General features: G+C 38.0%; 1 protein-coding gene across 2 annotated transcripts in view; it reads right to left on the minus strand.

Moving 5' to 3' along the window:
* The window catches only part of LOC143018223 (hemocytin-like), a 184,722-nt gene that overhangs the window by 26,302 nt on the left and 142,624 nt on the right, over positions 1-15,796 (minus strand). For both annotated transcript variants that reach the window (XM_076173462.1, XM_076173461.1), the window contains exons 66-70: positions 11,673-11,797; positions 6,110-6,226; positions 3,686-3,884; positions 2,362-2,498; positions 228-308 (exon numbers count right to left, since the gene is read on the minus strand). In XM_076173462.1, the coding sequence (XP_076029577.1) occupies positions 228-308; positions 2,362-2,498; positions 3,686-3,884; positions 6,110-6,226; positions 11,673-11,797 (659 nt within the window). The remainder of the gene's footprint in view (positions 1-227; positions 309-2,361; positions 2,499-3,685; positions 3,885-6,109; positions 6,227-11,672; positions 11,798-15,796) is intronic.

The raw sequence follows: 15,796 nt of genomic DNA on the forward strand, positions 1-15,796 counted from the left end.
AATGAGTGGTTTGAAATAAAATTGGGGATGTGCTATGGTTGTGTTAATAAAAGATATCTTACAGGTATTTATAAATGTGTATAAAAATTTCTAATTACACTAAGAATGAATATGTTACAAAAAAAGAATGTACTATTTCAGTCTCTTAGGGCAATATGTTTAACTTCCCAGAAGATATGTATAATAAACTTGAGGAATCCATCTTTGTTTTTATTATATTTTCTTACCTGGCCAAAGAGAATTTCTTCATATATAACATCACAAATATCAGTAACATTTGGTTTCCTACATTCTGGCGTGGTCACTACCTGTATAAGTAGAATGAAAACTCACATTACAAAATATACAGCAGATGTATTACAGATTAGATAAGAGCTATTTACAAAAGAAAAAATACAGCTGCTCAATACTTGTGGTTATCAGTTGAATGATTTACATGGTAAGCTTCAGATAAATGGGAGATCATTGGAAGAGTGGGAAAGAAAAGACTTTCAAATTTATTTACTGTGGGACATCATTTATTGTAACCATCTGTGCAGCTGTGTGAGTAGGTGTTGAACTTGAGATACAATATAAATACATGTAATAAATTTTCGGTATTATATGAAGGTACTTATTTTACAGAAATGAAGATTAGATAGACTTATTCATTATTTGAAAGCAACCTTTTCTATAAAAGAAGATATGACTTCCCCTTTACTTTCTTATATCCCAAAGAAATCTAAAATTTCAACGGAAACTCTAGATAGGCATTTATCTAATGAAGTCAATTATCATATACATGTGAAAAGTGACTCATTTGTACATTGTCAAACTAAGTTGCAGCACATTGAAAAAATCAATGCACTCAGTGAACTAGTAGTATTTAAGGTAATTTTTTCCCAAATGCATGTAACAATGCTGATATGTACTAATATAATATGAATATTAATCCTTTCATGCGATTTTGAAATATCTACCCAGCAATAAATACCTGCATCCACCCCTATCAGCTTTTTCTTTCATACATATTTCTTTTCATAAACTAAATTCATGAGGGGATAGAGGGGGTCACCAATTAAATGAAGCAGCCTTGCTGTGGATGTGCTATGTCTTAATGCATTGGTTCTGACCCAGAGCAGTGGATGAGATATGTATGTAAATTCATATTACAATGAAACTGTAAATGAATCTCTAAATGAAGAGTGATGAATTTTGGGAGGGTATGCAATAGGAGAAAGTTGAAGGTAAATGCAAGTAAAAGGAAGGTGATGAGATGTACAAGGGGAGAGGATGGCAGCAGTTTGGAAGTAAGTCTTGAAGGAGAGAGGCTGGAGGAATTAGATAGCTTTAGGTATTTGGGGTCACATGTGGCAGGAAATGGAGGAGTAGAGATATAGGTAAATTGTAGACTCAGACTTGGGGGAATAAAAAGTGTAATGAGAAATAGACATTTGGGAATGGAAGCAGAGGAGATTATATGAAAGGGTGATTGTGCTGACAGCATTGTATGGGGCACAAACATGAAAGTCAAGAAAGGCAGAGAGGAAAAAATTAAATGTGTGAGATGAAATGTCTGAGAAGTATAGTAATGGTCACAAGGTTGGATAGAGTAAGAAAAGAAGAGGTGAGGAGGAAAGCTGGGGTGAAAAAGGAGATGGGAGATAGGGTTCATAAAAAAGTATTGGGATGATTTAGACACTTGGAAAGAATAAAGAAAGATTAGTAAAAGAGGTGTGGAAGGCAGAGGTGATGGAGTGAATATGAGGAGGCAACTGAGGATGAGATGGATGGATGGGGTAAATGGGGCATTGAGCAAGAAGGGGGATATCTGTTGAGCAAGGAAGGGAGAAGGCAGGAGATGAGTAAGTACAGAGTAGCCATGTATAGATGATACTGAGATGCAAGGAAGGGAGTGGATGGAAGATGGGGGGGGGGAGTTAGGTAGTGATTATGTGTGAATGATATTTTGACACAACCCAAAGGGATTTCTTCCCATCTTCTATTTTTCTGTATGAGCAGGAGAGGGGGTGTCACTGATTAAGTGAAGCAGCCTTGCTGTGGATGTGCTGTGCCTTGCTGCATTGCTTCTGACCCAGGGCAATGGGTGGGATACAGGGATGACCTATCATCCATAAGGAGCCAAGAAAAGAGAGAGGAGGGGGTGGTGGATGGTGGATGGGAGTGGAATGGGTGTGGATGAAATGGGTGGGAGTAGTTATATGCATTCTGACTTTGGCTATCTCCCTGGTAAGAGGAAAAAGCACTTGATATATAGATAGCATACCTTACCATTCTGAATTCTATCATAGTTATCACAAAGCTTTAAAACAAAAGAAATAGAATATAATTAGAATAAGATGATTTCAAAAGAGCACTAACCACACATGTCTCCTCTGTTTGATGAACTTCAGTTGGAGGATTCTTGACCAACCAGGACAAGGCAAAATCATCAATTGAGTCATTGATAACACCATCTCTGCTAACTGTATCATCACTTGGGTCATTATTACAGTTACCTGTAAATTCAGCAGAAATCAATATATATATACGTATTATTGTCACACCTAGTTAAGATATTTTTGGAAATATATATAAAATATATATGAATGAATACCAGAGAATAATGAAGAAGATATATGCAAACAGCAAAAATATTTGAGCAGGTATATCTATCTGTAGTGATAGAGAAGTGGAAGTAAATGAGAAAAAAGAGGTAGGACAGCAAGATAAGGAAGAATGGGAGAGAAAGGAATGAGGGAGGAGACAAAATTATATCATATTGGAAAGATGTAAAAGAGAGGTTCAGTTCATCCTTGGATTCCACTATATCTCTTTGAAAGTGACTGAAAAACTATCTGAAAGTGCCTGAGAAACTACTATAGTTGTATCCTATCTAATGTTGTATTTGAGGACAGAATAAATCTGTAGGTGGGTAGGTTGGTAACCTACTACATGGTGAGGTTTTATTATGCAAAATCCAGGAAAGAAGTAATGATTCCAACTGGTGTTTGGCAGCAATTGGTGAATATGAGCCTATCAAACAATGGTCATTTCTATGTGCTATTGTTGACTCCACACTTGCCAAATCCTTGCCATACATTATACATACATATACCAAGGGCCTTTTCCCCCTTACAAGGGAAGTAGCCAAAGGCATTTGACCATTTCATACTTATTTCATTAAATAAGTGCCCCCCCCCCCTCTCTGTCCCCTCATGCAGGAAAAGAGAAGACAGAGAGAAATCCCTTTGGGCTGTGTCAAATTATTTTTTCACACATATTTCCTCACCCCCATCCCCCACCCACTCCCCTTCATGCATCACAGTGTCATCTATACACAACCATTCTCCATTCATCCCTATCTTCTCCCTTCCTAAACAGACATTCCCCTCTTTCCCAATGCCCTTTTTACCCCATCCATCCATCTCATTCTTCTACTTCTGCCTTCCACACCTCTTTTATTAATCTTTCTTATGTTATACCACTGCTAAATATACACCACAATAACTCTGTTGAATCAGTATGAGTATTTGCTGGCAAATATACAATAACTAGTAAACAAAAAAATATATGTGACCTGGCTAAGATAGAACACAAGTATAGTTTATAAAATAGCCCATCCAAGACAGATAAAACATTATATAAGAAAGGTTAAAACATGAATATATTGGTTTAGAGTGTAAGACCAATTAGATTATCTTACCACATAGGCCTTCAGTCCTATTGTAATAGAAATGTGAAGGCAGACGAAGCCAGTACTGGTAGTTGTAGATGAAATACTGAAGCTCCAATTGGATTGAAGGCACCAGTACTAAAAAGCTGGTAACATGCTCCTCTATCACTGCCCAGCCTAGATCAGCAGGAAAGCCAATCACTTCTTCATCATTGTGGGTAATATGGATCTGCAGAAGATAGAGCACATGTAGAAAAATAATGTTAAGTATTATTCATTACATAAGAAAAATACTCTTTTTTAACCTATGAAAAAGTTAATATAAACATGATACAGTTTGTTTAAAAACCCATTTGGTTATTGAAAACTCGCAGTTCTAAATCACTTCAGTACAAAAATTTCTATTTAGTTGAAAGCTCATCTACCATTAACCAGAACAATATGTGACATAAGGTAGAAGATTCAGCTGAGTTTGGACCTTGTTGTCCAGGGGTCACCCATCAACTTAGTATAATCACTTGTCATTTCCCCAACCAAAATCTATAAAATATTTGCCATTTAACTGAAATCTTTACAAGCTCATCAGTACCAACTGAATCTTCCTTCTATCTACCTTTTTTGTTCATCACTTCATCAAATAAATGTAAGCTGTACTACAATATAGTTCCCTATTTTCAACAGCAATGATATTGTTGAATGATTTAATGATTCATTTTAAAGTTCTGGGACCTAAGATAGGTACCTACATGAGGTGAGCCAGGAAGATGGACAGTTAACCTATTCATTTTAAAACCCATCAACCACCCTTACCTCCATCAGGAAGTGCAGCCATGACGGTCTGACACTTGGTGTTTAGACTGGTCCCAAGATAGCTATCGATTTCTGCTGTATTTCTTACAATTGCTCACACACTGAGAGCTGATAAACAATGACTGCTCCCTATCTACCACTCTCAGCCAGAAACACAGAAACAGTCCCACATCAATACAACACAGACAACAGTCCAAAGTTTTTTTCAGAGAGATCTGTAGGATGGAGTGAGGACTACTGTCAGCTACTTCTACCTAGCATTTGCCATCCCCTGTTAACTCCACCCAATGAATAGATTTGGTGTCAAACAGTTCCTGTTCATTTAATCTATCCATCTATCTATATACCAAGAGCTTTTTCCCCCTTATATGAGAGGTAGCCAAGTCAAAGGCATATACCTAAACTCCCACCCATTCCACTCCCATCCACCACCCTTTCCTCTCTCTCATCTTAGCTCCTCATGGATGATGGGTCATCTCTTTATCCCACCCGCTGCCCTGGGTCAGAAGCAATGTAGCAAGACAGCACATTCATAGCAAGGCCTCTTCATGTAGTCAGCAACCCCCTCTCCATTCCCTAATGCAGAACAAGAGAGAAATCCCTTCAGGCTGCATCAAAATATCATTCTCACATAAGCAACCCCTACGCCCCCATCCCCCACCCCTCCCTTCCTTGCATAACAGTATCATGTATAAAGAGCTACTCTTCACTCATCCTTATCTCCTGCCTTCTCCCTTTCTTGGTCAGCAGACAATGCCCCATTCACCCCTTCCAACCATCCCATCCCCAGTAGTCCACTCATGTTCACTCCCTCCACTTCTGTCTTCCACACCTCTTTTACTAGTTCTTCTCAACTCATTCTTTCCATGTGTCCAAACTATCCCAATACTCTTTATTAACCATATTTCCTATCTCCTTTTCCACCCCTGCTCTTCTTATCTCCTTGTTTCTCACTCTATCCAATCTTGTAACTACTACCATACTTCTCAAACATTTCATCTCAAACACAGTCAAACTTTTCCTCTCAGCCTCTCTTAAATTCCAAGTTTCTGACCCATACAAAGCCATTGGCACAATCATCCCTTCATACAATCTCCTCTTTGTTTCCATTCCCAGATGTCTATTTCTCATGAAACATTTTAATCCTCCAAAGCATTCACTTGCTTCTCTCAATCTACAATTTACCTCCACCTCCACTCCTCCCTTTCCTGACACATGCAACTCCAAATATCAAAAGCTATCCACTACCTCCAGCCTCTCTCCTTAACAGCTGGCTTCCAACTCACTGCCATATTCTCCCCTTGTACATCTCATCATCTTGCTTTTACCCACATTTAACTTTGACTTTCTCCTATCCCATACCTTCCCAAACCCTATCATAATTCCCTTAACTCACCCTTTGACCCTGCCACAAATTCAGTGTCGTAAAAGGATTGTGTACCCATAACTTTCATAAGGTGTTCTATGGGGTAATTTTTGTGTGCAGGTGTTCTATTTTGGTGGCTTTAGTGCATCTTGTTATTATTCTTAATGCCTTATGTTGGTGAGTACAGTACCAATAAGAATTTATCAAATATATTCATAATCTAAATTGTCACACAGAATTTGAAATTACATAGTTGATTACAAAGTTAGTAAACCTACTTCTTCTTCCCCTAGGAGATGACGGAGGATTAACATGTTTCCTTGTGAGATTAGGGTCAACCCTTCTACACAAGTTGTGTCAGCTTCATCATCACAATTGACTGTAGTTACCAGTACCTGTTGGAAGAAAATATGATGTGTATAGGATTAGCTATTCTTAGAATAACAAATACTTATAAACATTCATGTTGAAAGCATAGGGCTTATGTGACCCCAACCCCATTATCAATTAATCCTATGAAAATAGTTTCCTTAAACTGAATGAAAGAGGGAGGTGTTAACTAGGATGAAATCTAAAATGTGCCTTTCCAATGCAATGGTTAAAATTCTAAATTGGTTATTTCAAGTAAGAAAGCACTTCTTACATTTCACTCTAGCTGAAACAAGAAAATATCATTCAGCTGGGAGGAGTGTATAGATCAGTGGTTCTTAACTTGTGATACCTGTACTGCCAAGGGGTACAAAACTTCAAATTTGGGGGTACAAGACATTTACCGACTTGTATTTACCTACAGATTGACCTCTCATTAACGGACGTTAATTAGCTGTGTTTGCGGTGTTTTTGCTATGTTTTTGGTGCTGTTGTTTAGTGCTGTGTAATCACTTTGCCACCCAAAAACCACTCCAAATCAACACATTATTCACATCAACAGACACCATTACCCCCCTTTTAGTCTGTTGATGAGAGGTCAATCTGTAGTTGTATTATATGGGAAGGGAGCTATGCTTGTGGTGACCTGTCTTTGTATTTTTCAGCATCAAATTTTTTCTTAAAATCGTGAATAGTATTTGCACACACTGTTTCTTTGCCTAATTTGTTCCAGGTATCTATCACTCTGTGTGGGAAGCTTTTTTTCAGATCTCTTCTGTAATTATCTTTTTTGAGTTTCTTTTCATGTCCTCTTGTTTTTCCATTGTTCCATTTCAATAAATCATTCTTATCTAAGATTTCCATTCCTTTCATAATTCTATAGATAGTTAGCAGGTCTCCTCTTTCCCTTCTTTGTTCCAGAGTTGGTAATTCTAATTTGGACAGTCTTTGTTCATATGTCATTTTGGAAAGAGTTGGTGCCAGTTCTGTTGTTGCTCTTTGTATTCTTTCTAATTTTTTATATTCTTTTTTTTTTGGTACTGGGTGTCCATAGTGTTGCTGCATACTCGAGTTTTGGTCTTATTAGTGTACTTAAATTTTTCTTTTATCATTTCCTCACCCAAATAGACAAATGCCACTTTTATTGACCTCAATAAATTGTAGGCTTATCCAACTATTTTATTAATTTGTTTGTCTGGTGTCGTGTCTTTGCTGATCATCACTCCAAGGTCTTTTACGAGTTTACTTTTTTGACCTCTTCTTCATCAATTCTATAATCTCTCGATATTCTGTTTTTACTTTTTCCAAATTCCATTATACTACATTTCTTGATATTGAATTTCACTTCCCATTTTTTAGTCCATTTCCAGATTTTGTCAAAGTCTTGTTGTAATGAGTTGCAATCCTTCTCCGTTCTTACTTTCTTTTGTATTTTTGCATCATCTGCAAAGAAATTCATATAACACTACTCCTTCATCCATGTCATTTATGTATATGGCAAACATGATCAGGGCCAGTACTGATCCCTGCAGGACACCACTTTTAATTACTTCCCAATTTGAGAATTTATCTCTAATTATTACTCTTATTTTCCTCCCAGTCAGGAAAGGTCCAGAAAGGCACAGTCTGCCCAACCATCTCTCTTGTATTATATCTAATAATCTCAAGTAGAAGCAGATCAAGTTTGTTGTACATGATCTTCCTTGTCTGAATCCAAATTTATTTGGATTCAGTATAATTTTTTCTTCCAAATGTTTAACCCATCTATTTTTGATGACCTTTTCACAAAGTTTTACTACTGTGCTTGTCAGGGAGACCGGTCTGTAATTTGATGGATCTTCCTTGTTTCCTCCCTTATAAATCAGTACAATATTTGTGTGCCGTTACGAGAGGTAACGGGGCTTTTTTATATGTCCGTGTATCCCCATGTTTACATATCTTTTTGTCGTAAGGCTCATTTCCCCTCGGAAGAGGTTTTCAAGTTTGTTTTTCGTAATGTTTAATTTAAGTATGCTGCGAGCAGAAGCTTCGTCTGCTTAAGAATACTATCGTTGTAAGTTGTCTGCAAGCTGTGCTGCAAGATAGCATCTCATTATTTGTACAATGTTCACTTTAAGAATTAGACTTAAGAAGGTGTGTAAGAACCTGTTGCGGTGGTGTGATGTCACGTCACGCCTCCAGCCAGTGTGGTTTGAAACGCCTTCAGTTGTATACCCGCTCCCTTCGCGGCCTACTCGGTGAGTTTTGAGCCGAATTTAGTTTTAGATCTGGTATATTGTTTCGTGTAGGTCATAATGAATTTAGCCTTAAGCTGCTCGTATTTCATGTTCAGATTATTTGTAATTCTGTATAAAAGCTGTTAGTAACGAGCGTCGCTCTGGATTGTTTTACAGTTTTTCATCTACTACTACTACTTCTACTCTTCCTCCCAATTACTGTCTGCTGCCATGGTTTCAATGGCAGCATCTGTTGTGTGAAGATGAGAAAGTCGTGTTTTCTATTGCCAATAAACGTTAGCGACGAGTACTCCGTGGATCCTTAACCCCGCGTTGTTTACGTTACGTAATCCAGAAAAGAGGGCACTCGTTACGCTAACCCCCTATGCGTAGCAGAGTAATCTGCGAAGCCACAATTTGCATTCTTCCAGTCCTGTGGCACCTTTCCTTCTTGAAGTGAGAATTTAATTATATTGTATATTCTATCTGTTAATTCCTCCATGCTTTCTTCCAGTATCCAATTTGCAATTCCGTCTGGACCATGTGATTTTCTGGCATCAAGGGTTTTGATTTGGTTGCTGATTTCCTTCTGTGTTATAATTATTTCTTTCATTGAGGGGGGATATCTCTCTCTTTATTTCCTCACAGTTAGGTGAGTTTTCTATTGTGAATACTGATTTGAAGTGGTTGTTTATAATTTCAGCCATTTCCAGTTTTTCTGTATATTCATATTTACCCTGGCACAGCTTTTCTATTTCTAGTTTATTCTTCAGTTTGCCATTTACATACCTGTAAAATAGTTTGGGTTCTTTAATTTTTCTATTATTTTTTTTTCATAGTTTCTCTTTTCATCTCTGCATATTTTTACATAATCATTTCTTAGTTTGATGTACATTAGCCATTTGCTTGTTTTCTTGTCTTTTTTCCATTTCTTCCAAGCTTTGTCTCTTTTATCCTTAGCCTCACTACATTTTTTGTTGTACCAGCTTTTTATGTATGTTCTTTCCTTTTTTTGTTGTGGTACGTATTTATTCACTCCCTCATTATAAATTTCTTTTAGTATATTCCATTTCTCTTCCATCCCTGTTTCTTCATTTAGGAATTTTTCCCAGTTCACGTTGCGAAAGAATTTTTTGAGTTTCTCAAAATTTGTTTTGTTGTACATTAGTCTTCCTATTCTATGTTTTTCATTTCTACTTTGATCCATTTGCTCTTTCAACTCAAATTCTATTAGTACATGGTCACTCTTTCCTATCGGAGTTTTGTAATCAATTTTGTCGACAATTTCAGGCTCTGTCGTAAGTATTATATCCAGCCTTGATGGCTCTTCACTACCTCTATATCTGGTATTTTCCTTTATCCACTGAGTCATTGTGTATTCAATGGTCATGTCGAGCAGGACATTGCCCCAGAGTTCCTCTCCACCCTTCACTGTTATTTCCTTCCAACATATTTCTTTTGAATTAAAGTCACCCATAATTACTATATTTCCTCTGTCCTTCAGTATATTAGTTAATTTGTATTTTGTATCTTCTGATATTTTGGAATGATCACTCTCTGTCCAGGACTGTGTTTTGGGGGGCACATACACCACTAGAAATTTTATGCTCCTCATATATTTGCTTTCAACTTGTATCATAATTGATTCTACATTATTTTCTTGTTCAGTTATTTTTGTTACATTTAAATCTTTATTAGTCATTATTAATACTCCGCCACCCTGTTTATTCTTTCTATTCTTCGTCCAACAATTGTATAAACCTTGTCCCACAGTGTTGGGTGGTAGAGTACACTTTAATTTAGTTTCTAGTGCATGGTACTGTACATTTACAATAAGAAAGCAAAACAAGGTTTGTATCACTAATCCTTTTCATATGTTTGCATTGCATTTGTATTGGATAGGGGTACGAGAAAATTTCCTGAAATATCAATGGGTACAGGCACTGGTATAGATTCTAAAGTGTACAAACTCATCCCACAGAATATATGTGTCACCTCTCACACCTCAAAGAAAAATTATCAACTTCTTTAGAGAAAAAAGTGTATATGATTTCTTTTTACAAATCCTCCCCAAACAAATTAATTACTCTCAGGATATATTACACCATATTTCATTATACTGAAGGTATTACACAACAGAAAAGGGGACAAACATGATTGTAATAGTTTTACAGGGATCAGTTTGTTGAATGTATTTGGAAAGGCTTATGAGAGGGTTTTAATTGAAAGGATTAGGAGAGGAACAGAGGGAGTAATTGTTGAGGAACAGTGTGGATTTAGGAAAGGTAGGGGTTGTATGGATCAGATTTTTGTGGTAAGGCAGATTTGTAAGAAGGCTTTGGCAATAAGTAAGGATGTTTTCTGGGTCTTTATGAATTTGGAAAAGGCATATGATAGAGTAGACAGGAAGGCACTGTGGGAGGTATTGCAGATATATGGGATTGGGGGAAAGCTGTTAAGGGCAGTCAAGAGTTTTTACAACAGTAGTGGAGCCTGTGTTAGAAATAGAAATGGAGAGAGAGAGAGAGAGAGAGAGAGTGGTTTGAGGTAAAGGTGGGGCTGCATCAGCACTGTCATGTTGCCATGGTTGTTCAATATGTACATGGATGGGGTGGTACAGGAAGTAAATGTGAGGGTAATGGACAGGGTATTGGAGATGGTTGGGAGAGAGTGGAAAGAAATAGGTGAGCCAATTATTTTTGTAGACAACACTGCAATTGTGGCAGAGTCAGAGGAGAGATTAAGGCAGTTAGTGATGGAGTTTGGGAAGGTGTGCAATAAGAAAATATTTAAGGTAAATATAGGTAAAAGTGGGGGAATGAGATGTACAAGGCAAGCAAGTTGCTTGTACTCAAATCTTAAAAGAGAGAGTATTTGAGGTCACATGTACTATGAAATGTAGGAGTGAGGGTGGAGGTAAATTGCAGAGAGAGAAGCAAGTAAATGTCCTGGAGGATTGGAAAGTGCTATGAGAAATATGCATCTGGGAACATATGTTTATGATAAACATGAGGTAATCAGGGCAATATTATCATCCAGATTTGTTCCCCAGCATCTATGGTCAAGTCTTATACCTTTGTTTAATTACAATTCAGTCTCCTAATTACTTATATTTTGCAAAAGTGTAGCATGATCAAGATAAATGAAAAGTTGTAGTTAAAAAACACTTCTAAAGTTACAAATTATTCTTGTTCTAATCAACTTTCAGCAGTGAATCCCTCATGCACAGTACATACACTTATTATCATAAAATTACCTGAAAATCATGCGAGCCATGGTGTTTGATATCCCTTGAAGCAACATATGTACAATTTCCATTGAAAATGTACTCCAAATTATCAAATGAAGTGAAATGTGGATCACCAAAACCTTCACAAACACCTAAAATTGAAAGAAAACAAGAAATACATATAATTAGCATGAAATATATTCAAAATGTGTATTCACCTAATTATATTTACCTAATTGTAGTGCATAAGAATGGAGTAATACTTGCAGGGTCTTGTTTCTTACTCCAATTTATCATACCTGGCTTCAAATTCATATATGGTTCCAACTTGGGCTATATCCTTATTTCCCAATTATCATATTCATATTTGAATTCAATATATATTAAATTCAAACATAAGCATGATCATTGAAACATTAGGATATAGCCCAAGTTGGAACCATATATGAATTTGTATACATGTGAGCAGTGGCAGATCCAGGATAAAAATTTGGGGGGGGGCTAGCCTGAATTCCTTCCTCTGAGTAGTCTGATGTATCAGAAGTCTGAGGTATACTTAACTTAATAATGTTTTTTCAGATTTTTCTGTATTTTAGACATATATAATAGAATGTATATTCGTTTTATATTGTTACACGCTTGTGCTAGTCAGTGATAAGGCACTGGCACGCGTATACTCTCGCATAGAGAGAAATTATTGCAGGATCCGTGTGTAGTGTTAGTGCACATGGACTCATGGAAGTAATAAAAAACAAAAGTAGCTTTAAAAAACAGAAATACAAACAAAAACGTGTATGAACTTCTGAACCTGTTAATAAAAGTATCTAAATTACATTAATAACACACAGCATTGTTCATGGGATCTCACACGAACATCAACCTCCTGGTTTTTTTTTTTTTTGGGGGGGGGGCAAATACATGATCCATACAATGATTCATGGAAGAACAAATTTGGGGGAGGGGCTTCAGCCCCCCCCTGGATCCGCACCTGCATGTGAGGCAGAGACTTGAAATCTAAGAGAAGCAGAGAGGAAAAGTCTGAAAGTGTCTCAGGTAAAAATGTCTGAGAAAAATGGCAGGGGTAACAAAGCTGGATAGAGCAAGAAATAAGGAGGAGAGGAGGAGAGCTGGGTTAGAAAAGTATATGGCAGATAGGGCTGATGAAAGAGTATTGAGATGGTCTGGACACATGGAAAGAATGAGTGAAGAAAGGTTAGTAAAAGAGGTGTGGAAGGCAGAGGTGGATGGAGTGAACTTGACGGGATAACTGAGGATAAGATGGATGGATGGGGTGAAAGGGGCATTGAGGAAGAGGGGAATGCCTGTTGAGCAAGGAAAGAAGGCAGGAGATAGGGGTGAATGGAGAATGGCTCTGTATAGATGATAATGTGATGCAGGAAAGGGAGTGGGACAGGGATGGAGGATTTGGGGTGTCCAGGGAGTGGTTATGTGTGAATGATATTTGATCCAGCTTAAAGGGACTTTTCCCCATCTTTTCTTTTCATGCATGAGGGAACAGAGAGGGGGGAGGAGTGCTGATTCAGTAAAGCAGCCTTGCTGTGGATGTGCTGTGTCTTGCTGCATTGCTTCTGACCCAGGGTAGGGGATGGGTTACAAGGATGACCTGTCACCCATAAGAAGCTAAGATGAGGGGGAGGAAAGGGTGGCAGATGGAAGTGGAATGGGTGGAAATGAAAAGGGTGGGAATGTGTATATGTATTTTAACTTGGCTACCTCCCTGGTAAGGGTGAAAAAAACCCTTGGTATATAGAGAGATAGATATTTGAATTCATGTATTGTTCCAGCTTGGGGTATATCATCCTTGTAAGCTATTTCAAGTATTTATGCATCTGTATGGAAAACTGTATTTCTTCACATCCTTCAGACATTTAGTTTTTCTCAATTTATTCTAATGACCCCTTAAAGCCTTCCCATACCTAATCAAGAGATCTCTTCTGTCAATGTAGTCTCTCCCCTTCAGCAGCCTGAATACTGTAACAATATCATCTCTTTCTCTCCTTATATGGTTTATCTGCCAGGCTGGAAACCAGTTTGGTTACTGCCCTTTGTATTCTCATTTACCACTTCTATGACTACCTCTTCTGGATCCCCTGTGTTATGGAGGGCAAGGATTCTGCCACCATGTTTCATCTATGTCTTATAAAAGGTGACTAACTGGGATGGAGTAATGGGTTACGGATCCTGCTCTTTATATGTTCATCCTATGAAAAACCAAGACATAAGAGGGTCTGTGAGGAGGACTCAAACCATATCCATAATAATTGGGTCGTTAAACATGCATGGTTGTGTGTGAGGATAAAGCTGGCTGAGTTACCATTAAGTGAAATTAAGTTGATGGGGAAGGGTAAGTTTGAGTTTGGAAGTGTGGTGGGGAGGGTGTCTGAAGGGGCAAAAGAGGGAAGGAGTGGATCTGTTTATAAGTAATGAGATTGGAAAGTGCATGGTGAAGTAGAGGGAAGTGTCTCCAAGATTAATATGGGTGAAAGTGAAACATGGATGGGAGATGTGGGCTTTTGCAAGTATTTTACCTACTTGCATTTACCTAGTTGTATTATAAAGGAAGAGCGCTATGCTCGTAGTGACCCATCTTTGTATCTTTCAGCATCAAGTTTGTTCTTAAAATCTTGTATAGTTTTTGCACACACTGTTGCCTCTTCCAACTCATTCTAGATATCTACCACTCTGTGTGGGAAACTATTCTTTTTCAGATCTCTTCTATAACTATCCTTTTTGAGTTTCTTTTCATGTCCTCTTGTTTTTCTCTTATCTCACTTTAATCAAATCATTTCTGTCAAGTGCATAAGGTCTTGAGTGTTTAGAGAGTTTTGGAAGGAATATATAGTGGTGTCGGCAGACCTCAATGCTAGAGTGGGGGATGAGCCAACAGATGGAGTAGTAAGAATCTTAGTGAAGAGATGATGTTAGACATATGTTTAGAAAGGGAGTTGATGACAGCCAAGCATAAGGTTGAAGCATGGTTGACAGGACAGTAATGGACTATGTAGTGGTACCCAAAGGATTGGAAGCGTTCAGGACACTCATGTTTTCAGAGGAGAGAGTGAATGAATGTCAGATAATTTTTTGGTAGAGGGGGAGTGAGAAAGGATAAAAAATAGTGGAAGAGTAAGAAAAGGGTGAGAGGTAGAAAGGTGCTGAGAAAAAACAATATGAATGGAAAAGAAAAGGAGAAAGAATATCAGAAGCTGAGGGAAGTGTGGGAAGTGGTGAGAGATAAAGGAAAAGTAGGAGTATAAGAATGGATATGTTTCAAGGAGAAAGTAATACATACATATATATAACCAACAGATTTTTGCCCTTACAAAGGAGGTAGCCAAAGTTAAAAGGCATAAATCTACTCCCACCCATTTCATCCCCACCCACTGCACTCACATTCACCACCCCTCCCTCCCTCCCTCTTTTCTTGGCTCCTCCTGGATGATGGGTCATCGCTGCATCTCACCCACTGCCCTGAGTCAGAAGCAATGCAGCAAGACACAGCACATCCACAGCAAGACTGCTTCATTTAATTGGCAGTCCCCCCCTCTTCATCCATTCACATAGAAAAAGAGGAGACTGGGAATACCTTTGAGCTACATCAAAATATTCACACATAACCACTCCCTAACCCCCATCCCCCACCCACTCCTTTCCATGCATCATACAAGCATTATCCACTCACCCCTATTTTCTGTCTTCTCCTTTCCTTCCTCAACAAACATCCCCCTCTTTCCCAATGCCCCTTTTACCCCATCCATCTCATCCTCAGTCATCTCCTGAATTGCACAAAGATGTTGTGTGTAATGAGAAGGGTAGGAGGAAACAAAAGAAAAGGAGATGAATTTTAGGATGTAGACAAAAGAAAAGGAAATGAATTGTAGGATGTAGGCAGTAGTAGATGTGAAGAACCAAGTGTATTAAGATAAGCTGCAAGGTAAAATTAGGGAAGCATGTAAGAGGTACAAGAAGAAGAGAGAAGTATACATAATGCAAGGGAGGCAAAGAGCATAGTGGATGTGAAATGGGGCAGGAGTTTGACAGAATTTTGAAAAGAACAATAAAATGCTTTGGAAGGAAGTGGAGAGAGAGGGAAGGGTGTGTGAGTCAGGCAGAGGAAAAGATGAAGGGTGCAC

Source organism: Oratosquilla oratoria, chromosome 34 (assembly GCF_046742065.1).
Source record: "Oratosquilla oratoria isolate Oo_2021 chromosome 34, ASM4674206v1, whole genome shotgun sequence".
Taxonomy (NCBI): domain Eukaryota; kingdom Metazoa; phylum Arthropoda; class Malacostraca; order Stomatopoda; family Squillidae; genus Oratosquilla; species Oratosquilla oratoria.